At 41.3% G+C, this 27,092-nt stretch overlaps 1 protein-coding gene across 1 annotated transcript in view; it reads right to left on the bottom strand.

Moving 5' to 3' along the window:
* The window catches only part of NRDE2 (NRDE-2, necessary for RNA interference, domain containing), a gene marked incomplete at its 3' end in the record, with an annotated part of 37,497 nt that extends 37,324 nt beyond the window's left edge, over positions 1-173 (bottom strand). Inside the window, exon 1 of the mRNA XM_082000996.1 lies at positions 83-173. Coding sequence (XP_081857122.1) covers positions 83-161 — 79 coding nt within the window. The 5' untranslated portion in view covers positions 162-173. The remainder of the gene's footprint in view (positions 1-82) is intronic.
* Between the last annotated feature and the right edge of the window lie 26,919 nt (positions 174-27,092).

The raw sequence follows: 27,092 nt of genomic DNA, 5'->3' as shown, positions 1-27,092 counted from the left end.
GGCGAGTGGAAGCGGAAGGGCTTCCCGAGGGCAGGGCCACGGAGGGCTGTTGAGAGGAAGGAGGATTCGCCCAAGACGTTACCTTTCCTGGAGCCCTCAGTGCTGCCGGTTGGGGGCTCCCCGGGCTCGGCGGCACCGGCAAAAGCCGGGAACAGAGCCATGTCTCAGCTTACCGCCACTGCTGTCTGCCCGAACTGACCCGCTGAGCGGCGGGACAAGATGGCGCCGCGGCGCCGAGCATACTGGGAGATGTAGTTCGTCCGGTCGATGGCCCAAAATGGCGGTGGGGGCCGGCAGTGCCTGAACCGCGAAAAGTTCGGTGCTGGGGCTGCTGCGGCTGTCCTGCCTTCTTCAGGCCTCCGCGTATCTTGCGCTTTCCACCGCCGTCACTAAGGGGACTGGAGGAGGTAGCTGCTGAGGGAAGAGGAGGGTATGGGGTTTCCGGCCTTTCTTCCTCACCACCCTCACGTTCCTCATGGGGTTCACTGGGAGGGAGCACCAGCTCTCCTGAAGACTGGAATGCTCAGCTGTATAAAGAAGAATGTTGTAAGAAGCCATGCTACCTTTCTGTTATGTTTGAAGTCCTGTCTGGCCAGACGGCCTGTCTCAAACACCAGTAGCAAGGGCTTAGGGAAGAAATAACCTCCTGCAGTGAGTCAGTCCTTTATAAGCTTCCTGACCAGGGAGTCACCCATCATGTTTAATAGCATCCATGAGCCTGCCCTCCATAAAGGAACTGGGAAAAATAATATTTTATGCTTTTACACTTTGCACCTTCTTGGGCAGGTTGTTCCACTTTTTAATTATGTATTGTCTGAAGCAGTATTTCCTTTTTGTCTCAAGCCCAGTGCCTGATTCTTGCATTGTGAGGAAAAATAAGCATTCCTATTCACTTTCTCTGCAAAATTTTATACATTGTTAAGATACTTCAATATTCTCCTTTCTGGACTGAAAAGTCTTTTTTCTTCATATATTAAAGCCATTCCATAATGTTCCCCTTGCTGAATTCCTTTACTTTTTCTAACTCCTGCACTAATACTACTGCACGACCAGAATTTCATGTAGTGATTAAGCTATAGGTGTACTGTGGGTTTAGGGATTATACGGAATTACAATGACTAGTTTGTTTTCTGCTCCTTTCCCAATACATTCTGATTATTCTGTTTGGCTTTTGGCTTCTCTTGAGCTACAATGTCTCATTAAGAGCCCATGCCTCAGTGAGAAAAGATAATAGCTAACTATTGTGTATAGATGCTAGGATTAGCTTCCCCATATACACTGCTTCATGCTTACCGAGCTGCCTTTTGGTGATTTTATAATTCATTTCTGAAATACTTCAGCGACCTTTCTCAGTTATCTTTCCAGCTGATTATCCTGAATGCTTTCGCACCACCTGCAGACTTTGTCAACTCTACATTCACTGCTGTTTGCTGCCTTTTTGTAGATGTTGAACAGTCAGATAGCGAGGAATCCCACTGGTGACTTCTTCCTTTAGAAACCTATGAAACTATTTCTTAATCCTTGTTTTCTACCTTTAATATATTATTAATCTATTAATTTTTATCAACAGGAGAGAAGAACATAAGTACAGAGAGAAGAGGACAAAATAGTGGTTATGGACATTGATAGTCTATAAGTCATCAAATGAGTGTGGCCTGATTGCCAACTTGGGAAGAATGGGCTTTAAAACATACACTCACATACTGATGTGCAGCAATGTTTTTGTTCAAGTCTGTTAACATCTATCAAATTTTGTAATAAAACATTAGGATGTGGAAAATGCGTAATATGTAGAAATATGTATCTGCCTTGAACTGATACAGAAGATAGGGGTAAAAAAATCTAAAAAAAGCACATTACTAATTTGTGACCAAATTCTGAAGAGAAAAAAAAAAAAAAAAATTATCTTGTCACATGCACTTTTTACCATTTTTTCCTGAGAAGAGAAAACCTAGGTAATTATGCTGCCTGAACAAGCATTTGTCTTTCTGTATGCCTAGCATAATTTCTCCAGGTAGTTTCAGAACTTGTGACTAATTTCAACCAAATTTAACAGGAGGTTACAGGTTATTGCATTACTGCAAATTACATGAAAACAGGTGGCAACGCAGCGTGGGAAAAAAACTCCTGTGTGCGTGCAGTTCATATTGGGAGTCTAACCAACTAGGAAAGTTGAGTCAGAACTCTCCTGCTCATGGAAGTATTTGTTATAATCTTATTTGGATAGTTATTGAAATTTCTAAATGTGTTTATTCTGCATATTTCAGCACTGGTAAAACTACCACCTATCTACAGAAAATTATTTCCCTATTGTCTTAGGAACCAGACTCAAAGCAATACTTTCAAGATACTGGTGCTCTAGACGCAGGATAAACGAGATGGATTTCATAACAAAAGCATTCAGTTTATTTGCTGAATGTCATTATTCACATTGTCTCTCAGCTGCTTGTAGTGATGGTAGCTAACAATTTCTCAACAAAGAGAACAGAAAATGTGTTTTTTGAGAGTAAAGCAAATGACCAAAGAGACTTTATAAGAATCCTAAATACAGACTTATGCCCTACGTCCCTGGAAATTAGCCCAAATTATGGATAAAGAGTGGGATAAATTAACAAAGGGTATTATTATTGTTGCCATACATATATTTCTGTGACATAAAAAAACCCAAACAGCATATTTAACACTACCACATAAATGCAGGCAATATTTCCCGTTATCACAAGTGGAAGTTAAACTTGTGTGAATGCTGCTTTTAGATTATTGCATTTATTTGTACAAGTAGTTCCTGTTTATCCTTAGTAGAAATTGGCTATGTAGTAAAATTTTCTGTTGACATTCCCTTGACTTACAGAGGGAGCAATGCCCATTCTGATGAAATGTAGTTTCCTGCAATGTATTTAGCTCCGCGTCTAACAAGTTTTATTTTGCAGCTTTTGTCTTAAAACTCTGCAAAATGTATTTTAATAATGTTACATGAATACTTTCCTAACCCTTTACAGGAAAAAAGTACTATTATAAATAAATTGTTTGCCTCAACTCAGTTGAGCCAAGACTTTTCTTAGGATATAGTGAAAAACCTGACCAAAACACCTCTTGATGTCTAAGATAAAGTTACCTGAAACACTCAGCATTGTTTCTTCAGTTCTATCCTAATAACAGCAAACCATCAAGCCTTTTACAATACGGACAAAAACATGGCAGCTGTACACAACAACAGTTCCTTATGAGTAAGAACGAACAAACCAACTAGAGGAACTGACAACTTTACTTAACACTCTGGTCCACTTTTGACATTGTATCTACCTATTTAACATATTAAAGTCTGGTATAGTTAATATTTTTTATTAATAATCCATTTTTAAGGATTTTTCTTCTTTGATAAGGGTTTTTCTTCTTTGGAAAGCCTTACAGTGAGTAACGTACTAAACTGCCTAAGCAGATGTGATAGTTTGCAGTAGATTTGGAACTTGAGTCCTTTTGTGTATTTTGACGAAAATCATAATATTATATTTAGGGATAAAAACACCCCTCTCATCAGGTCCATAACATTTTCCTTATTACAATAAAACTGTAGTACATATTTGTGAATCTGACTTTTATGAAATGGGTGCTATATGAGGCCGTAATTTGAGGCCCCTCACCAGGGCCTGAAAGGTCACAGCAGGCCAGTTTGGTTCTTGGCCTCACACATTCACATTTTGCTCTGTCATGCTCTCCACGCCCTGACCTTACAGCCTGTGATATCATGCCTCTCATATCTTTCATATTTTCTACCTCCTCTATAGTAAATCCTGTAGTTAGTTTTTCCTTCCACTTGACTGAGGAGGTCCTGCTAGGAGTAGGTTCCTCCCTCTAAGATATCAAGAGACCATCCTCTTTACAAAGGAGGGTTTGTTCTCATATGCAAACACTTACAGAACAAGCCTTATAGTACACCACTATAAATGGTGTCATTTAAAGCATACACAGTGGGTACCTTGACGAAAAGCATCAGAAATAAAGGCAACCATTTTGAGTAAGGGCTACATTGCACTCATTTCAAGAAATAAGCACCCCTAAAATATTGTTAAATTTTGTAAGACTGTAAGATCAGAGGTCACATTAGGGAGGACACGAAATTAATTCTGACCACAGAGGTAGAGGGACAATTGGGTGTATTTACCTGCACCTTGTTTGGCTCCCCTGAATGACCCTTACGGGATGGATGACCAGGCTTCCACTTCTGTGCTCCACCAGCCCTTTCAAACCTTGTTGACCTACCAAGTGCTGCCAGCATCATGTGCTGATGCACTTGTATCATGGTAAGAACACTTACGCAGCTTACTCTAATAAGAAAATCGGTGGTTTTAATATGACGCATTTAGTGTGTTCTAACAGTGAGCGGAACTGGCCAAATGTAAAAGGAGGGTGCTATAGCTGTATCTCCCTGCAGTGAGACCTACGGAGCACAACGGGGTTTCCAATAACACAGGCTCCTGTTCTGATGGTGTGCCAAGTCTCCAGCCTTCCTTTACATTCTCCCAGCCCCTTCTCAGGTTTCTTTCACTAAGAAATTTTTTTGTCTATGCCAACACTACTCAGATGTATTGTGATCTACTAAGTAATTTTACCAAGGGCTAATTTTTTATTGAGACCCGCTCGGCAGGCAGAAATGCGAGAGCTCTGGTGTCAGCTCTGCCAGGTGCAGCACACTGCTGCTGGGCTGGAACCTCAGCACCATCCCATGGCCGGCCTCGCCAGGACAACAGAGCAGAAGAGATGATCTCCTGCAGGAGCATCGTGTGTTTGGGACTTTAATGATGCCTGACAAGATCCCCGTAGCTATTTTGTTTCCTCTTTCTAACCTGCTGCCAGGGTGCTGTGTGGGCTGGCAGCTCCTTGGGGGGCCGGGAGCTGTGGGGGCCAGGACAGGAGCTCCCCATCCAGGAGCAGGGCACCAGGGGCAGCCCCAGCCCTGGAATTGGGTACCCCCCTGGGGACAGGCCGGGCTGGGACATGGGCCCACAGGTATGCCCGACTTGGTGGGGCCCATGGCAGGGCTGTGGGGAGCTGGAGCCCGGCCCTGCTGTGGCATCCCTGGGACGGGGGCTGACGTCCCCAGGGGGCTGACATGGGGTCCTGGGGAAAGCCAGGCAGGGGCAGTCAGGCCTGTCAGCAGCCTCAGGGACATGAGACCTTCACCCCACCCTGTCTCCCTTTGAAGCTGCTGTTACACTTCCCACCCCTTCATGCTTCCCATCTCTGCCGTCCACTCCTCTTCAGGGAGAGGACTGGCCTCACCTGCGTCTGGACGTGGCCTGGCAGTCACCGCTGCCATGCTGCCGGCTCTCCTCCCTGCCTGCTTTCTTTCCCAGGTAACCAGATCCATGCCGTGAGCATCAGGTGTGACGTGGCTGGGACATTTCACAGAGGAAATGACGTAGAGCTCTCCACCATCTCACACTTAGCCGTTTTTTGGGAGAGGCAGCTAAAGGAGACGTCTAAGAAAAAGTTCTTCTTAAATGTCTAGATGTTATTCTTCCAATCCACCAAACTGACAGATCAAAACTGAACATAGTTTGATACAAAGGTATAATGATTTTACATCTGTCTCTCAAAAGCCTTCCTATTGTATTTTTAAAGGGAAATGAGGTGACTCATATTTAGCAACAAATTCCAATTATTAACTTTCTCTTCAGTTTTTAATTATATGTTGTATTACACATACACTAAGTATTCTAGGTGAAGATATTGTATAATACTGCTATTAAACAAACAACTGAGCTGTGATGCTTGCAGGAGATTTTCCTTTCTCCAGTCTCCATTTGTGCTGCAAAATTCCATTAATTCAGTTGCCATCAAGATTGCAAACTTGCCTCCAGTTTTCTAGAAAATTTCAATTTGTAAATAATATCACACAGGTATCCATTATTGCTGTTGAAAAGTTTTATTACCAGACGATTTGTATAATGCTTGAGTTGTATGCAGTGTCACCTCTCTGACAGAATGCTGATTACTGTCACTAGAAAGCCGATATGACAGGCATTGAAACTAGTTGATACATACACAGTAAAAAAAAAAATAAAAAAAAAAATCTACAACATAATGAACTGGAATCCTGTTGTCCTGAACTATTACACTGTTCTTTCAGCACACTGAATTAAACACACAAGAGAATTATTATCCCTATAAAAACACCAACCTAACATACCTAACTTATGGATGGCATCACTAAGTCACAGTAATATATTAACCAGGACTAATCAACTATATATTTATTAAAATGAAATCCTCTGTCTTATTAGCAGTGGAAGTCCTTTTATACAAAGTGCAGTTATTCTACTGAAGTGCTGTTACTTTCAACCTGAAGAGCAGCAATATGCTGCACAACCTTGAAAAGAGGAGAATGCATTGGCAAGTACACTTGGTAAGCGCTATAATAGCATTAGAAAATTTCATTCTCATGTAGAGAAGAATGGACATTAATTATATTTTGATGGTCCTTCCTCAAAGGTATGACCATGCTTCTTCCATGCACTTCTTTTTCACCTTATCTGTCCCTCAGTGTTTTCCTACACCCACTAAATTGCATAAAAGCAGTTCTTTTTGTTCAGAAGACTGGAAAAAACCCAGCTGTACATACATTACATGTATTAGGAGGAAAAGTAAAGGTGCTGGTAATTCAGACCTAGTTCTTATTGCAATAAAATAGCCTAAGCCAGAATAATTTGAATATCCATGTGCCTTCATCAGGGTATGAGTCAAACTATATATATATGTCTATCCAATTTTATATTCCATAGCTTATTTTATACACATATACAGGAGTGCAGCAGTTTCAAATTTACAAATTTCCAAGGAAATTTAGTATGTAAAAAATCTGCTACTCAGTCTGTACCACAAACATGAATATGCACAACTTCATCAAAATGTTTGCAACAATCTTCTTTCCCATGTAAGCAGGAGGCTGGACTAGAAGCCTTCTGAAGGCCCTTCTTCCAAACTGACCCATGCTATGATCCTGTATGAATTCTCCCTACCTCTAGAATTCTCTCCCTCACGACCACTATTCCACATCCAGACATGCACAAACCAGATGACAACCCTTTGTCAAACAGTTCACAGCCTAAATCTGTCTCCCATATACACATATTTCCTTTTTGGTACCCACGCTCAGGTTGATCATCACCACATATGACCATTTGCTCACAAATGGCCACTCACATATTGTTCCTTCTTTTCTTCCACTGACTCAGCATTGTACAACAATCATTTATCTCACTGTCCATCCCAAATACTTTCCTCCCTTAATAATTGTTACTTTATTTTTTAATTCCCCTCAGATTCTTCACCAGTTTCTCTCAGATCATCAATTTTGTTCAAAGCTGTTGGGCTTTCATGAACCCCAAGCTCATTTTCACAACTGCAGCCATTATCTAAAATACTTTTTACCCATCTGGCTATAAGCCAGTCCTTTCTGATCAGAAGACGACTTACCTATTTTCATGATTTCACTTTTGGCAGCACATGAAATTCACCCTTGAAAATACAAGCTTGTATATATCACTAGGATGGAACCAAGGCATTACAAAGACAAAGGAAGAACCATCACCACATCAGTCCAGGCTAGATCTCAATACCTTGCAAAAGATGGGCGAGGGACTGTGATAAATACATGGGACTGTGAAAGATTATCTTCTCCTTTTTCACTCATATCTATCAGTGTGTCTGTGATGATACTCTGCTTCCCAAATACTGTGCACATCTCTGCAAAACAGCAAGGTGGGAGGCAGCTGTAGTCACCTTGAGAGATTAAGATCTCTCTAATTATCTAATCATTCTTGAGAGGCCAAGCAATGGAAACCAAAGCCCATAGCCAACAAAAAAATGTGTTCCAGAGCTTGTAACAAGTGACCCCATGAATGAAGATGCCAGAAGATTGATTTCTATAACCAGTGTTGCTTGCTTAAAAAATGTTTTACATTATGATTGAAATCATGTGGAATACTCTTCCTGAAATTTTTCAAATGCGCCAATACATCAAGCATTCTGCTGACCCCTCTCTAATAACACAGTCTCAGTTACCTTTGTGAGGTAAATGAAGTGGTTCTAGCATTTCTTTTCTCGCTATAGATTAAAACACTGTAGATCTTTCCTCCTCAATTTATTGTGCTGGTCTCATTTGTTAACAAATTTGGGATACAAAGAGGCATGGTCAACCTAAAGCATTTCTTATCCACTTAGGTCGAAAAGGAGTGCAAACAAAAAGCCCCATTTCTCATTCACAGATCATATTAACAAGCAAAATATAGAAACAATATTTCTTCTATAAGATGTAATCCCATGTATAGTGTGATCTGCTGTAGTTTTTCCTCAGCGCATAGCTCACAGGCAGCACATTCCCTGCAACACTCTCTGACACTGCTCAAGGCCTTAGCAAACTACTGCTGTAACTATGGTCCAGGTTGACACAGAACATAACAAGTGTTCTCCATGGAATTTTAATTGCTCATGGAAAACAACACTTGGATAACAAAGCTTAGGCACACAGTCCATATTATGTTGTCCATCAATTTTGCATTGTTGGTTTTCCCATTTTCCAAAGAAGCATTTCCAACTTTCAACCATTGCCAGGCTGGGGATTGGATTCTTTTCCACTGTCCAATTGTTAGAGGAATTAGGAATTTGCAGAGGAAAAAAATAAGAAAAAAATTTCCCAGGAATTGTAACCATCGATTCCTGATATTTAGGACTGTTCAAAGTCCTAAAATCCAAATAACACTGAAATGGTATTCTACCACCTTTGGTACCAAAATGGTGCCAGTGAGTTTTAGAATGAAGTACTTCATTTGAGCTAAGCATATTGCCATTTTAATGAAGAAAGCACGCCATATGCTTAAATCAAAAACTTCTGGCACCTACACACTGAAACGGGAAGCTGCACTCCACCCCAAACTATGTTACAGCCTTTGGCAGAAGCACACAGTAGCCTTGTATGAACTGTGGAATCTCTAAACACTGTCAAAGCAGCCTTCATTTAGGAAGAGCTGCATAAAGCAGGCTCTGCTAGGTTCATCCAAGTTCATTTGTAGAACACTGTACCTTGGGTTTGTGAGTCGGTACTCCAAATTTGTTAGCAAACAAATGAGTAACAATATACTGGAAAGGAAAAAACCTCAAATGTTGACACTATAGAAGTGCTTGAACAACCATAATCATTAATGGAGGCCCTGTACTAGAGTACCACTACTGAAATATGAACCCTAAAGAATTTAAAACCTACTCTAGAAAGCATCCTATTTTAAAATGCTGAGATCAGGGTTTTTCTTTGGCTGCTAGATGCAATTACTTTTTATTGCTATTCAGTAAATAACTATTTGAGAAAGGTAAATTAACAGGACTAGCCATGGCAGACGAGCAAGATATGCACATTCAGATAATAGCCAAATATGTTCAGTGAGTGGTCAGGAACGTAGATAAATTGGGGAGGGGTGCGAGAAGAGACTAAAGAGGAAAGGGAGGGAGGAAAGCAGTAAGAAAGGCTAGAGGTAGAAGATGAGAGCTGCTGAATGCCATTTGTAAATTAATAGCTGTAGCCAGAGAGTTTCCTGGTAATAGAATTTATTCTTCTCAAGTCAAGGAAATACAGTATTTTCTCTGTTGTTCCAGGAATCCCTTTCCCTGGGGTTGCCAGCTGTGTTTTGGTAAGCATACTGGGTGGGAGATTTCTCCAGCGGCAGATTCTGACATCTTCCTTCCCTGTCAAGGAAACAGCTCGACAGCCATCAGTTCCTTTGCTTGTCAAGGGAATTTTTTTCTCCTTGGCAAAGTGCCTGCTCTGTATTTATTCCCTTTGTTTGGATTTCTTTTCCTTTTCAGTGACATTTTCTGCACACAAGGATTCCCACCCTCTCAAGGAAAAGCATGGTTAGATCTATCATACGCCACTCCTAGAAGTGACTTCTGAAGCCCAATGATCATCTGTCTCCCTCCACCCTGTACCATCTTCCTTCCCCACAAGTCAGGTGGAGCAAGAGGAGGCAGCAGCAAGGACAAGCAGGGATTTATTCCTCTGCAATTTCTGGCCCTGTGACACCATGCCTGTGGGGCAGAGTCCCCCACGGCCACTTTATTTGTAGCCTTTTGCTCACTGAAGTTGCTGACAAAGATGACTGTGAGGCTCGAGGCTCTTTGTTTTTCATTCCCAACAAACCACTGGCTGACAGTGGTACGCGACTCGGTGGAGCGTCTAGTTTTTCAGAGAGTACTGTGCGTGGTTTGTAATTTTGCAGCCCTGCAGTTTTCTAAGTGGTGGCTCAGTACTAAAACAAAAAGAATACTGTTTTCATGTGCTAAAATGAAATAATTCTATTTATTAATGCCATTCCTACATTATTTTACATGCAAGTAAGAAAAAGCCTTCCCTCAAATCTCCAGCTACTTACAGACATTTTTCATTTTTTAATATTTAACCTTCTCAGAGCAAACATGTTTGGTGGTCTTTGAAGTGTTTTTTCTTTGAGATTACTCCTAATTTACAATGGTACAGCTATTAAAATTAGTGGAATTACAGGAATATAGCTTCCCTGTGGCTACTGTTTCACAATAAAAAATGGCAATAGTATCTTAAAGCCTCCTAACACCTTCTCTGCCCCTCAGCTGTGCCAACACAGTCACTTGTAGGGCTTCTTAAATAAGGCTCATTGAAAGGTTGTCAGTACTAAGTCAAAGAACTGACTGGATTTTAAAAAAAGTAATTACAGATCTTGAAAAGCTGTGGTAGCACAACTGAATGAGTGGCATGCCACAGACAGAAGAGGGCAGAAAAAAGGGAAGCAGGAATACCTCAAGCTGATACTGCTGCTTGAACAGCAGCAAAAATAACAGCCTTTGCAAGATCAAAACTGAGAGCAGGCTTGTAACACCCATTGAGGCAATTCTCAATTATCTATGATTAGGTTATCTACGTTGCAGATAATCCGTGCCACAAATGTAAAATCACCTTGCATCCGCATAGTTATTAGCTGAGGCCCACCGCTGTACAAACATGTCTCTTGCAAGATTGTGCCTGACCTAGAAATAATACATGTACCTTCCCGCAGAGCCAGAGATGGTAACTTCTGTCAAACCAAAGCTGCGTCTGAAGAAACAGCTGACACTTCTCCTCACTGTGTTCCCAGAACCAGGAGCGACAGACAGCGTGCTGCAGTCACACCTCACTGCTTCCCCTCAGAAACAGCTCAAACCCAGCTGCACTTCTGGCCAACGGCAGCCAAATTCGTGTGGAGACAGCTGAAATGATCCCCAGCACGTGGGTTTATAGGAGGCCCTTTAGGTCAGGTGAATCCGATACACGGATTGCACGGACCCAGTTTGGATATCTGACCCAACAAACTCTCCTACAGAGAACTAAGGAGATAGCATTGAAACTTCAGCAGCAAGAAGTCTGGCCAGTTTCTGGAGGAAAGTGGGAGCAGAATGAAAAGACCAAAATGTCATAGGTGACACCACCAGTGAGGCATTTACACCATAAAGTATTACTTGCAAAAGAAAACAGGAAACATTACAATTAGGAGTAGGATGCTGAGAAGCATTCCATCTTTGGCTCAGCTCCAGCCTGACTGAGCTGGATGACACAGAGGATCCAGCTGAAGTTATAAGGCAACTATTTCTTGGTTGTCTGTCACAGTGCTAACACAAAGCTTACAAGCACAGTAGTTTCACACAAACTACAATAAAACAATCACCTCTCAGTGTGGAAGCACATTTTAGCCCTAGATTGTAGCTTTGCAGCTGATTATTCTGTATTATTTATATTGCACCATAAATGTGTTTACCATTTTGGATTATTTTAAAAGAATATAGTTTTCCATAGAAAAGCAAGCCAACTTCCAAGTGAAAACAAGTATTTTTGCTCTAATGCAATAGCTATCGCTTTGCCTTCAGCAGATCATAAAAATTTCAAAACTAATCATTTTATTTCTTTGCAAATATTCAGATAAGATGCACAGTTTCACTGAATCAATTAGCTTTGGGACTTTTATTTTTGTGTGTTTTGTCTGCCCCACATAAGCAACACCAAGGAAGCCAAACAGGCTGTTGGCCTGTTCCTGTGTTGCAATCTTGTGTGATATTATATTCTCTAGTAATGCCAATTCTTTTTGGCCCAAAGAGTCGGCTAGCTTTCCACATCTTTAAGGTTGTTTCCATTACGAAAAGAAATTGATGAAAATTGAGATGACACCCTTTATTTATGAAGAATGGGCATAACACCCTGATTTATGGAGCACAAAGAAATTCAGATGAGTAGGAGCAATTTATTTACCTGTAGTTTCCAGACTCTCTGTAGGCAGCTGTATTCTAAATATCTTCCTTTCAGCATTTCTGGTGCCACACAGACAGAATTACAGCAGCTTCCAGGGCACTTCCTCAGTTCTGAAATTACTTCTAAATCCTGAGAAAACCAGCTAAACTGTTTGACCCTACTATTGTCAGCACCTGCGTGTGACCAAGTGCGAGTACAACGTTTTCTACTGCCCATTATCTAAATCAAAGTAAATTTTAATTCTTTCTTGTGGTTCCTGAATGGAAAGTGGCTCTCATGGCCACTACTTTGAACAAAATGGTTGAACTGTCCAACACGCAACACAGTAGCATGCTCTTCAGACTTCATTTTTTCATATTGTCAAACAAATCCCTTTGGAATTGCATGGAATTGCTTCCCTTAGCCAGATATCACAGGCAATCCCATGTGGCCATCCACTGAAGCCAAGAGAATTACTGCAGGGATGGATTTGGCAGTACAGCATTTTGAACTGAGTTCCCTTAAGCAAGAAATCAGCACAAATGTACAAATCTGGCTGTGTTAGAAGGTTCTGTTTTGCAGCCATCTGTGCAGTCTTTTATTGTTAAACTGGAGTAAAACAAATTCTGGACTAAATGATACTCGTTTATATAAGTGTTTAGGTAAAAAAATACACAGAATTAGGAAAGCTGAAAATAACTAGAAAAAGCTGGTCTGAATTATTAGAAACCCATAAAACATTATGTTTGAGTAAAACACTAAGCATCCAGCTTACAACATATTGACACTGCAAATTAACATCAGAATCCCAGTATGATTTCTTAAGCTAAAACATACAGTCAACTGAGGGCAGTTTACTGTGTGTTGATTTCTCAGACAAAACATGAGAGATGAAATGTTGCCTCCTTTGTAATGGTACATAAAATCTTGTATCATTTTTGTAGAAGTAATGTACTTGATTACTGTTTGCCAAATCAATGAGTAATTACATGGTGAAACATATTGCTACAGAAACCCACTGAGGTCAAGAACTGAGTAAATTCTAAAAATGTACATGAATAACAAACTACCCAGAACTGCAACTGTTCACAATAATTCTGGAAGCCTTATTACATGTCATGCTTCAAATTTAAGAAAATACCTTACTGTTACAGTTTAGAACACAATCTTTTATGGGGACAGACTGTCTCCTGTTACCAGCAGTGAGTACTTCGTTCAAGGACCTGATCTTGCCATAGCTGTAGAGAGATACTGACGCAGTGAATCTCAAGTCTGATCCAGAATGGTATTTTCTGTGTATCAACCTCTGAGCCTCCTGTGATATCCTGCTGTTTGGGAGATGAAGAAAGCAGGGTGGATGCCAATTTCAGTTACTTTTTTACTTAATGAGTAACAACCATTTTAAGGATGAGGCACATAAGTAATGACACTACTTTATAGGTTTATTTCTCAACATACCAACTCAACTATGATTTAATCTCTGCAGTCAGATTTTTTTTTTAAGTGCAGCTTTGCACAAAAACCTGATCCACATTCTGCTTTCACTCCTATTTGGGACCAACTTCTGATCAATTTAAGCAGGGGAACACAGTGAGGGTCTAAGCACTGAAGTGATCTCAGATTCAGACAAGATCAATAATCCTGTTAATTAGAAACATTATTTTTGCTTTTTTAACACTCTTCAAATTGCAAGGAATGACACAAGCAGCAGATACATATTCACCTGAGCTGTGGAGCAATCACCTCCACCAAAGTTATTCCAAGCAGCCACTAACCATTCACACTGTGAAGTCCCCCTGTGTTTCCAGTATGCTCTGGCATAGAGCAGTTACTCTGAAACAGCATGTGTAACCCAGGAGTAAGCTCCTCTACACCTGGAGTTCTGTATGATCAGCAGCTAATACCAACCAGCTGAGGGCAGTGACTTGAAGCTGTCCAGGCCAGCAGCTCTTGCCTTTCCACTGGCATTGTCCCTGCTGTAGAAGCCTAGCCAGAGCCACCTTTTCCAAAACTCTGGGAGCAAGACAAGGTTATGACATGGATGGAGGGGAGGTGGATGAGGGAATGGAACTGGATTCTTTTTGTGGAGATGAGGGAGGCAAATTAAAATTTGGGGCTTCAATATGTGCTGCATTGACACGGGTACAGAAGTGACATAAGAGGGCAGGTGTGGAAGCACGTATCTTCCTGCACATCCATGCAGACCAGTCTGGGGACAGAGGTTTGATGCTACCAGTTGCACTAAAGGCCTGCCCCCATCCGATGGATTAAACCTGGGAGCCCCTGCTCTCTATCAATCTGTTTTGCTGTCACGGAGTCTATGCTAGGATAGATAACCAGCAAGTTAAAATTTACACCCAGGAAGTTAATCACGTGTTGTGCAGATCAACACACCCCAACAATGGAAGAAGGCTCAGAGCCATAAGCTTCTGCCCTAAAACCTGTAACAGTCAAACAATTAGAGCAATGGGGTACTATAGAAAAAACTCACACACCATATAATAGCCCAGTATGGCCTTTTAAGAAACCAAACAGGATATGGCACATGACTGTTGACTGTAGGGCTTTAAATAAAGCAACTGGCCCTTTAACAGCCCCTCTTCCCAGCACAGTAGATATGAACGTGCTTTTCTGTGGGTGGAAGTCTTAGATACAAAAGATATGGTCTTTATGATCCCGACACAAAAGCAAGACAAACCACAGTCTGCATTTACTTGGGGTGGAAGACAATATAGTTTTATCATCTACCGCAAGGTTTTAAACATGGCCCCACCATTGCCCATGCCATGTTAGCTAAAGAGCTAGAATCAGTCATCCTCCCACCTGAAGTAACAATATTGCAATATACAGATGATACTCTAATTGGAGGACATGATGAGGAAATGGTTCACCAAAGTAAGAATGATATCGTCCAGCACTTAGAAGAATTAAATATTGGTGTTCCTGACTTGAAATGGCAAGGACCAAGTCAAGAAGCTATATTTTTAGGTACATGATAGACAGGAGGACAGAAAACTGTTTCAGAACCTGTATTAGCAGAGATACAAAGCATTCAAGCACTTTCTGATAAAAAGGAGTTACAGTTATTAGGAACTTTTGGGCTTTGGAGGTCATGCATTCCTGGATTCAGTATTTTAGGGGGATCTCTCCAATTTGCTGAAGAAAAACACAATATGGAATTGGGAACAAAATCATCATGAAACATTAAATATTTTAAATGATGAAATTTTACTAACCACTCTATGGGACCCATTAACCCTGCACACCCAAATACACTTCATATAGGCATAAATTATGAGGGATATCAATGGGGATTATGGCAACAAGATATGCACGGTAAAAAAGTTTACCTGTTGCATTTTGCTCTAAATTGTGGCAAGGCTCCCAACTACACTCCATTTGAGAAAGTGCTGTTACCAGCATATGAAGAGCTGCTAACTACCGAGCCATTAATTCAAGAAAAGGAAAGTTTGTTATTGTGTGCTCATTCCTATTTTAAAACCAATTTTAACTGGTAAGCTGTTACCCTTAATGGTAGCCCAGGAAACTGCTGTGCAGTGAAGGGCTTTGTATATATTTCGCCAGGTGACAAGTGATAGGATGAATAAAAAAAACAAATGATCAGAGAGTGTAGAGTGAACTGGGATGCCTACTGGACACTCCCAACTGCCCTCCTCTCCAATAACTGATCTGCCGCCATGGGAAGGCAAGACAAAAGAAGTTTGGTTCACAGTGGCTAGAGAACTAGGTGAAAAACAATCAGCAAGTAAATGGTAGAGACATATGGGGAAAAACACACTGGAAAAATATTTATGATAGACCAATCTAGGTGCGTGTCCATAGGACATGTATCTGCCCACCAAAAACTAAAAACCCTGAGGGCAAAGTGGAATCAGATGGCTGATCATTTAGCTAAAATAAATGTATTGCAAAACTCAAGGCAGAAAGGCTAGTAAGTGGTTACAGGAATGGCCAGGACACACTGGGAATTACGATTTATTTCAACGAGCTGCAAGGAGAGGATGGCCTGTGACAAAAGCCCTGGCAATGTATATTGTAGACATGTGCCATTTTTTTCAAACAATGGTACAGTACCTGTCAAAATGACAACAGTTTGCCAATCTCAGGGAAGATAAATTACTCTGAGAAACTTGTCAGGTAGATTATACTGGTTCTTTAAAGTGAACACCTGAAGGCTGGAAATATATCCTCACAGGAGTAGAAACAGTGGTGTAGGGAATGTGCACCCCACGCAAGCTGCAGCTGGTCCAGCAATTATTGTGGTTTCAACCAGTGGTTTGCTACTTTTCCCTTGCCCGGAGAAATACAATCTGATCACATTTTAAAAATAAAGTTTTACAAAGGAAAAGGAGTATGGGATTGTGTAGATACTACAAAGGGTAAGTTACCAATAACTGCGGCTTGGATTACGTCCGAGACCTAGATGTCTTCTTTTGCAGGAAAATAAGGGTGTTACCTTATCACCATGGGAACACTGACAATAAGAACATACACCTGCGACCTGTCCCTAACAGGTTCTGCCTTTTCACATTGCCTTTGCAACAGCTCAAGTGTTGAACATCAGCTGCAATCCAACTTTGAAACTAGTTACAGGAACAATACTGTCTGCACTAGCACAAGGTCAAGGATTGATAGTAGGTGATACTGTTGCAGTAATCCTAAAATCTAAAATTAACCTGACTTTAACTATATGTAATACTGGATGGGAAATTGCAAATTATTTTAACAATAAAATGAAGTGGGTACTAGAGGCATATTATGCAACTAATGGTACTTTAATGGCTCATAAGAGTTACACTTGAATTGTAAACAATGAGAACAATGTAATAATATACAGCAATTTTTCCATAAACGCTGCTAATAACCAATAGGAAGTTGATGTGAATGGACAAAATTAAGATACCACTTGTTCCTGAGTGTGTATGTTATAAGCAACCAAAACAACCTCTTAACAAAGGCACTCCTTCACAGAATGCAGTTGCATGATGGATGACAGTCCATGATTATGGCTCCAAAATTAATGACAATGAAGATACATTTGAACTTAACCAACGTAAGCACTAGTACATCGAACAAGACTTGTATTGAATACAGTGTCCCTCTCTATGATTCGTGGATACAAAATCATACACCAATAGGACAGAGAACTAAAAGAGGTATCATGCAAACTTTGCTGGGTGGAATTGGTACAGGATCAAGAATATTGAATTAATTTGCTACTGAAACTCTAGCAAATAAATTATCGGTATTGGAAGAAATCAAAGCTGGTGTAACAAGAATGACTGCAAGCTGGCACCAGCAGCTTTACAAACTTCCATATGGGACTGGCAAGATACTTCGCACCTTTAGCAACAAACTTACCTATCGCTGTCGTCCCCATTACTAACCACCAAAACCACACCACAAGAAGCCAGCCCTGCTTTCTCTTGTATTCTGTTTCATTTAACTAGTATAGAGCAGGTTAATCAGACTTGGGTAGCTGTTGAAAGTAGTCAAAGACAAACCTTAGAACCAATGTTCCCTGACTTGGTGAAAGACAAATTCAGAGGAGGATGGCTTAAAACTATTGAGGGCCCTTATGATAATGCAGATACAGATGAGTTAATATTCCAGTTGCTAGGAACTGGACAGATGAGTGCTACTCATACAAAAATCATACCCTTATGCCAATTGTTGTATTCCTTAAGTCTTTAATAAAAAGATATGGATACCTATAGTAGCAGGAGATTGTTTGCATTGTAATACATGTGACATTTATGAAATTAGTAAATACTACACCTCCTGGATATCAAGCTGAGGATGTACCTGCCCTACCATGCCTAGAGCTTCAGAATTGTGCAGTATGAAACACTCCTCTGGCGGCTGCATCTGGCAGCATGGCTATAGTAATGAGACAGGAGTATACGGCAATGGGTTTGGACGTGTGTGTATCCACCTTCAACACTATCCACTTGGAAGATGATGTAAATTTTGGACCTGGCAACATTTGCTGATGTAATACGACATATATTTTTGACCAAACAACCAATCAGATTTCCAGGTTACCTTCTTGTTGACTGAACAAAAGATGTCTCTATTTCACACAGTTTAAGATATCAGTAACATGTGGAGTGACCTTTGATCCACAGGATGACCTTCTCAAACAAAATGCCAAGGTTACCCAACATCTGCCTGAAATTGGAAAATGGTTAGATGAAAGACAAGTAAAAATGGTGTATGATAATAATGAACTGATTCAGTTAGTGAAAGTGGAAACTAGCCTTACTGAATATCATTGGCATGATATATTTAAAGGTTTGTCGCTACTAATGTACTGGAACTGATGTTACATCCTATGCTTGTATTGTTAATAATCATTGTATTGTTATTTGTTGTAACCTTAATATTGATCTGTTACCTGAAAAATCAAATAGTACATGATACTAACTCAAGTTAAATCACATATTAAACCTGTAAATAATCACTTTCCCATATGTTCTCACCCTCAGCATGCACAGGAAAGAGGGCTGGTAATTCATATGACACGTGTATTAAGCTCACTATGCAGCACCAAGAGTTGCTGAATGCTGGGCTGAGCCAAGGGGTGGAATAGGACCAACCTACACCTGCCTACAATGGATCAAGGCTCAGAGGAGATGAGCAAAAAAATAATTATCTCCAGGAAGACTGTAAAGAATGACCACCAATTATCCTGAAGCTGAACTGATCTCAACACAAAGGGGACTGGAGGGTAACCTTTGTTTTAGATATACAGCTGTACCAGTGGGTCATCACACTGTATAAACAGCTTTCCCTGAGATAACTAGTAGAGAATAAGGTCTTCCTGAGCTAGCCAGACCAACACGCCAGGGGAGAAGTGTGTACATGGCTCAGCCAAAAACAGAGTGTGGAAACTGAGGAACCAACAACATGCACTTTGGAGAAAGCAACAGGCTTGAGCTGGCTTCAACCCACATACTCCTTCCTGGTGACTGGGGATGCCCAGCATCGTGATGGTGAGCATAGAGACCCATAACAAGAATTATGTTTTTAATTGTGATTCACCTGTATATTGCAATTGCTATTTTATTCTTGTATGTTGTGATTTCAGTACATTGCTGTATCACTCTTCTAAATCAAAATCCCATCTAACATTGAATAGATCAAATAATTAAATTTGATATTAAACATCAAACCCTCATGTGGAGTACCTAAAAGAACCTGGTCAGAGAGTACTGGACTGTGATACATATCGAAATACGATATTACAATCAAGCAAGATCAAATGGGAGAGAACACCCTTCTTATAAGTGGGAAATAACTGAAAAGGTGAAGACTCTGTTCTTACACAGAACCAATTCTGCTAAGACTTTTATTGTGGGGCTCAGTAGTATTTCACATCATCAAATTCAGTTGACTAATCTAAATGGCAGTTTGTGCTCAGTGTCTTTTCCCAGCAAGAATATCAGGGTAGATGTGAATATTTGCAAATGACACTAAATGGAGAAAATATAATGTAGAATATTTTCTAGTACAGGTACCACAGTGAAATCAGACATTCTCCTAAGTGTTTAGATTCCAGGCACTACCAAATTTTCTGGCAACTGGTAAAACTGCAAAACTTCATTGAATGCTGCACAATTTGCTGAAGTCCGTGCTCCACTACAGTATCTGACGGTATCAAAACCACTTCGATCAACCACCTTCCTAACTCACCTCAAACTTTTCAAAAGCAAAGTAATAAGGTCTTCCTGAGGAATCCTTTTCACTTAAAAATAAATTTGTACCAGTTAAAGAGAAAATAATGTATAATAATATTTGATGACCTAATATAACACTCTTGTGTTCTTGTGCATCTGTTCTTGGCTGACCCAAAAGTCACTTATCAGGTTACCTGGCATCAGCTTTTATTAAAATAGAAAATAAAAACAAACAAAAGAGCATCATTTTAGTGACTTTAATAGCTTTGCCAAACTTTAATCACTTGGGCTGAAAATTTCCATGATGATTGTCTGTTTTGGCCTGCACAAACGTCATTCGAAATTCATAATAATGTACAAACGTCATTCAAAGTTCATAATAATCTAACAGCTACAGAAAAGCCCATATAGAAATTTATAATTTTGTCTTTAGAATAGGGCTTGACTAGCTTGCAGCAAATACAGCATAGTAACGCTCCAAACAAAGAGGCTAAAGCAAAATTATGAACAGCTATTCACTAAGTAGCACCATCTAACGTGAACACTGAATCAGTGATCACAAAGAAGAAAATAGCACATGATGTTGTTCAAGGCTGTCATATAATGTAAACAACCAACTTCAACTTTAATGCTTCCCAGCTTTTCCATGCTTGAACTTGCAACTGTAATGCCTTTATTTGACTGTGTGTTTACATGTGTACACTTGCATGCATACATCAATGCAATAAATATACGTATCAAATAGAAACAATGAGTCACATTGGTGCAAGGTTTAGAAGGAAGAACACATTACCTGAAAAGGAAAAATTAAAACTGTTCTCCTAATATGAACATGTAGTTCCATATTCTGTTATTTGGTAGTACCATTCAGGCTCCATAAGATGGCAGACCTGCATATATTTAACAGATGTTAGTGTAATGACATTGCTGTAAATACCTTGCTTTTAACATGGTTGCTTTAAATGGATGGTGCATGTTTTTAGTCAAAATGGTTTGAATGCGATATATTTAGAACTTTAGCAAACAAACTCTGCTTACTACTCTGTATTACCTTTCCCATACTCACTGATGGCTTTGGACATGGCCTAGATAAGAGTACTTGTAAAAAATTAAAATGTAGCATTATCACTCAGACTTGATTGATTTGGAATTACCTGAACTTGATCAATGTAACTCTTTCTAATAAACATGTAATTGGTATTTATTCCCATTGATTCATTCCAGCAACGTCTGCTCAAAGTAAGCTAATTCTTAGAATGTGATTGCTGCCCTGAACACACTAAAGCTCTTCAGTTTACCTTTTAAACAGTCTGCTTTACAGGAAACTATTTGGTGAAACACTGATTTACTTATTAACCCTGAAATTGGTATATATTTCCTATTGAATGATTGTATCACTCCTAAGAGCTTTGTTCAGGTTCTCTGAAATTAATGTAGTCCTATTGTTTCTGCAATCATCATAGTAAATTAATACAACAAATTGCCTTTATTACTAATATACAATGTTTAAGGTTATTTTGGACAATACCGTGTGATGCCTTTACCACTGCTTTACACTCATTTCCTTTCTATTTGTTAAGACCTCCATCTGTTTTAGACCTATGTCAAATGTGAATTTTTCGAAAACGCTGTCATACTTTAAATGACCAAGTAAGAAACGGAATGAGCTTGCAATCTCACTTTCATGTTTCACTTTAGCAAACCTTCACTCATAAACGTTATAATTACACAGGCATATAATTTTCCCATAAAGGTTTCACTGCACTTGTTCCACTTCACTAGGACTACAACGAAAAGCAGCTAGATTGGTTTTTTTAACATTTTGAAAGAATTCTCTAGAAAAAAGACAGTAGGAAGTGTTCATGCCAGCAGGAAAGCAGTTTGTACTCAGTAAGGCTGCAAAAAGGAAATCACGGTAATTTTAAATTAAAAGTGTTCCACTTCCTAGAGAGCAAACGGAAAAAAAGAAAACAAATTACCATGGAATTTAACTCAAAATCCATCCAGCAGTACATCAGGAATGTTATCCTGAAAACTGTGGTTAGGAAGAAAACTTTCACTAGAAGCAAGAAATTGGGCCGTTATGTTCATATGTAAATTTGCAATTTTTTCATATGTAAACATGTTCTTTAATAATTGCTTAGCAGTGAAACCTTATTTAAAATACTGCTCCCTGACACATTTACAGACTTCTTGCTGACTCACTCTTCAAGAACGGGTTTTTGAAAAAGAGCAACGAAAACACTCCAATAACAGAAATACTGAAGAATTTAGGTATTATGAGTGTCTGTAACCTACTTCGATGTTTAGGTAGTTATTGTAGCTAGCTTCGTAGATATGCCAGGAAGTTTTTGCTGGTTTGAAACTCCCATCGTTTTTAAAGCGGTCCTGTAAGCCTCTTACTGGTGCAGAAAAGCCTTTGTTACTTGTTTGCTTCTGGTTTATCTATGCTTATTTCAATTAGAGACATAAAAACCCCAAACGAGTGGTTACAGCATGTCTGCAGCTCCTTATGCAAGAGGGCCACGGTGGGTTTTGGCCAGGCCCAAGAGGGACCCAAGACACTCAACGGTGTCCAGAAGTCCCAGATGGAGACAGGCCAATCCTGTGTGCCTCTGCACAGCTTCGCAGTTCGGGTTTGATTTTGCAGAAGCATCTCTGTGTGTTGAAAGATTTTGCAGCATTTCAGCAAGATATTTAAAGAGATCGCTCATCACTTTATCGTGCATATCCTCCTCTGTCACTCAAACTGTCACTTCCAAGCAACAGTCCAAGAAATGCTTCTCACACGGACAGCGGAAGGGCAAAATAAGCAAATTTATACTGCTACATTTTGCACCTCGGACACCCTGCATTTTAGAGAAGGAATGAGAAAAGAGGCTTTGTCTTTCTGTTGCTTTCTGACACAGAAACGCAGCTCTAAAGAGATAACTGACTGAGGAAAAGCTTCTTCCTGCCAGTCCTGGCTCATGAGCTAAGCAATTGCTATTGCTGCAAGTTGCAGCAGCATGAAGAGGCGGGAAATCTAGCGCTAGGGCTGCTGATACTGCCAGGAAGGGCCGAGAGCGCCACGGGCCTCGCAAGCCCCTGCTGACGCTGCCAGATCCAGGCCCCGGGCGGCCGCCGCCATTGCCGCCGCCGGCCGCGGCGGTCCCCACAGAAACCCTCCAGTGCACGCACTCCAGCATCTTCCCTTGACGCATTGCAGGTACAACGCAACCAATCAGAGGGCTTGACTCTTACCAGCTAAACATTGCAGAGTCCCTTTAGCCAATCAGGCGTCCCTTGACAAAGCGCTGCCTCTGCTACCTCAGTGCCGCTTCCGTCGGCACCGGCCGTACAGGGGCAGGTAACCTTCCGCGAAAGGATATAGGCCCTGCCGCCCGCGAAAGCGCAGGCGGGCAGCTCGTTGTTGCTGTCTGCCCGCCCGCCGCGAGAGGCGGGCTTAGCTGAGCCGACGCGGCTGCCGAGGCCTCAGCCGCTGCCTCTGCCCCGCTGGCGCTGTAGGGCCCGGCAGGGCGCGGAGCGCTGCCGCCGGGCCAGCTGCGCGGCCGCCGCCCCGGCCCAGCGCCGCGCCGAGCTTTGCGGCTCCGCAGGCTGCGGGAAAGGCCGGGATGGAGGATAAAGTTTCACTCGGGAGGCTGCTGGAGGCTCTGGGAAAGCAAACCGTTTTGTGCAATGCAGCCCGGACCGCTGCCGGTCGTTATAATGTTAATCGCCATCAGCAGTCCCTGCGTGGAGACTGGCAGCCTGGAGAGTCACCAGAGCTGGGCTGAGCCAAAGCCTCAATTCACGCAAATTTTAAAGTGACTCCCGAGGAGCTGCAGAGGTGTCTGTGCCAAGCCGGCAACTGGCATTTGCTAGAGACACAGCTGAGAGTCCTGCAACAGCTTTCAGTGAATTGTGAATGTCAGCCATAGCACCTCTGGGAGTGACGAGCGGCACCCATAGTGCTGCCTGCCGAGTGCACAGCACTGGGGAGAAATGCAAGCCCCCTAAGAAGGGCCAGGTGGTAAGGGGCGCCTGGTGTCTTACCAAATTACTTAGATCTCCTGTAGCAAACTGAAGTCCCCAGCACATCGACAATTACTCCTCTATATCCTTCCTTTGGGGTGCCTGGTTAAAAATGCACCCCCTTCCCCATACCCAACAGACCAAGTAATAAATACACTTTATTTTGAAGTGCGGGCTCAGATGTAGCTGTGTCTTCACGCCAACACAACATTGTGGTTGCTAGCCTGGGACAGCGGTGCGGCATCCTTTACTAAACACCCAGCTGGAACAACCTGAACGAGGGCCTGGCAAGGGTATCTGAAAAGGTTCGCCCTCTAAAGGATGCCTCCTGTTCCCACTGGAGGCTGAGGATCTCGGGACAGCCAAAATTCTAACGGTAACATTTTTTGCAAGCATTAAGCTACATGACTACTTGGCACCCATGGACCCATCATGGAACAGAGTTCATTTTTTTTGCAGAAGCTTGTGGGCCAGCAGTACATCCCTGAGGAGAGAACAAGATGAGACAAACTAAAGAAAGTGGGAGGAGGAGGAGTAGGAAGATATCTATGTTTAAGTGATTTAACCCCATAATAATAACAAAATAGTCTATTTTCCATCTTTTGCTATTTGCTTATTTGATGCTGAATATCTTGTTTCAGTTATATTTTAGATAAGAAGATTGGTGCTCTGTAAGCACCTAAAATAGAATATGGAGATAGAGACAGCAGAAGCAGAATGGATGCCAAAGTGAAATGATCTGGAGTGCTGAGCACTGCATCAGCCCACACACAGGCCCACCCCAAGGAGAGTGATGCAGAGAAGTCTTAGATGGTGCTCCCTGCTTGGAAAAATGATGTCAGTATTGGCAGACCTGAAACTAAACTGAAGGCTAACCAAAATAAACTAATTAAATGTACTTCCCTGCTATATAGCATAAAAATCCCATTCTCGGCGCAGTGCACCTTTGTGTTAGGCTTGTGCTCTTTAACAACGCTGCTGACAGCTTCACAGCCAGCACATAACACTGCACTTACTAAATATAAGTACTTCATTAGCATCCAGCATACTTCTGCTACCACAAAAATAATAACAAATAGCCATACTGTGGAGAAGGTCAATGCTGCTTGCCAGGAAAGGTGTGCACAAAGTTCTAGATGCCTGGGACAGACCAGATTTTAGACGTATTTGTATTTCACAGAAGCTGACAGCCTCAAAATAAGGCAGGCAGAACAGAGATTTAATTAGGTAGCTGATGTGAACTGTACCCTCACAAAAGTGTTGGGAAGAATAGCAAGCCCCATGGGACAGCTCCATTCTTGGTACCATTTCTGGAATTTCAACAATGATGTGAGGTGCTTGAGGATGGAAGCACATGCATACTGTTAGGGTCAGACATTTTAAGAGGCTGGACTTCAGATGTGCTAGTGCCCCCAAAGGTAAGAACCTAAAGTTCTAGGCAACTGGATCAAAAACAAACCTTCAGGGAGATATCAGAACCTATATTCTGGAGGCATCAGATCTTCCTCTGGTTTTAATAATTGTTTTCACTAAAAGACTTTAAAAAAGATGAGCCCTCAGTAGAGGATTTCCTAGGTACTGCCATGCCAGGTTCCCAGGGGAGAGGCAGTCTGTTGGCTCTTCAGCAATAGGCTGCAGAGACTGGAATTTATTTTTAGTTTCTCGGAACTGATACTAAAAGTGCATCTTCTGTTCAAGGTTGTTGAAGAACTTAGGGGTTCCCCCCCCCCAAAATGGTGATCAGGCCGTTGGAGAAGTTATTTCATTATCAGGTGGGTTTATTATTGATGCAGGCACAAACAGCCTAAAATAGCGGTCTGAAGAAGTGTAATAATTCCATAGCTTTCTTCATGTACTTAAGACAAATTAAGAAGAGTATCACCTGGCAATAATTCTGGCTTCTAGCATCTGTAATTTGGGATATATGTGTAATACTTCTTACCTCAGGCCAACGCCACAGTATGGGAGATTAGAATACTGGATGTCTCTCAGACGGCAGTATTTGATGTCCATTAACTCAGGTGGTTTTGATCTTGTAGCTTCTTATCCCAAGGAATACCTTACTTGGGGGTGCTGGTTGACAGCCGGCTGAATATGAGCCGGCAGTGTGCCCAGGTGGCCAAGAAGGCCAACAGCGTCCTGGCCTGTATCACGAATAGTGTGGCCAGCAGGAGTAGGGATGTGATCATGCCCCTGTACTCGGCACTGGGTGAGGCCGCACCTTGAATACTGTGTTCAGTTTTGGACCTCTCACTACAAGAAGGACATTGAGGTGCTTGAGTGTGTCCAGAGAAGGACAACGAAGCTGGTGAGGGGTCTGGAGAACAAGTCTTATGAGGAGCGGCTGAGGGAACTGGTGTTGTTCAGTCTGGAGAAGAGGAGGCTGAGGGGAGACATCATCGTGCTCTACAACTACCTGAAAGGACGTTGTGGCAACGTGGGTGTTGGTCTCTTCTCCCAAGTAACTAGCGATAGGACGACAGGAAATAGCCTCAAGTTGCGCCAGGGGAGGTTTAGATTGGATATTAGGAAAAATTTCTTTACTGAGAGAGTGGTCAAGCATTGGAACAGGCTGCCCAGGGAGGTGGTGGAGTCACCATCACTGGAAGTGTTCAAAAAATGTGTAGACATGGTACTTCAGAACATGGTTTAGTGGGCATGGTGGTGGTGGGTTGGTGGTTGGACTTGATGATCTTAAAGGTCTTTTCCAACTTTAATGATTCTGTGAATCTGACAAACTGATAGAAACTCCTCGTTTCAGGTATGTGAGAGAAAGGAAGAATGAATCACAGAATCACAGAATCCCTAACTGATGCAAATTAGCATGGATTTATTGACTTCAGGGCATGTTTACAGTTGCTGAAAATCTGTACCAGAAACTATGATTCTGATTTAAAATTATGATCACCCTTGAAATGCGCATATGAAGTTGTTGAATTTTTTACCTCTAGTTGTAGCATGAAGACTTATGACAGTCCTACCTGACCCAAAAGAATTTTTTTTTAACAGATCTACTACAAAATTACAATTTGGGGTTAAGTAAGGGAAACTTGGCCATTTGAGGATGTATCTGTGGATTTTACATACCTGTCTGC

The sequence above is a fragment of the Phaethon aethereus genome (assembly GCF_964289735.1).
Source record: "Phaethon aethereus genome assembly, chromosome: 5".
NCBI lineage: Eukaryota > Metazoa > Chordata > Aves > Phaethontiformes > Phaethontidae > Phaethon > Phaethon aethereus.
Note: the sequence above shows the minus strand (reverse complement) of the source record. Positions and strands in the feature narration are given on the sequence as shown.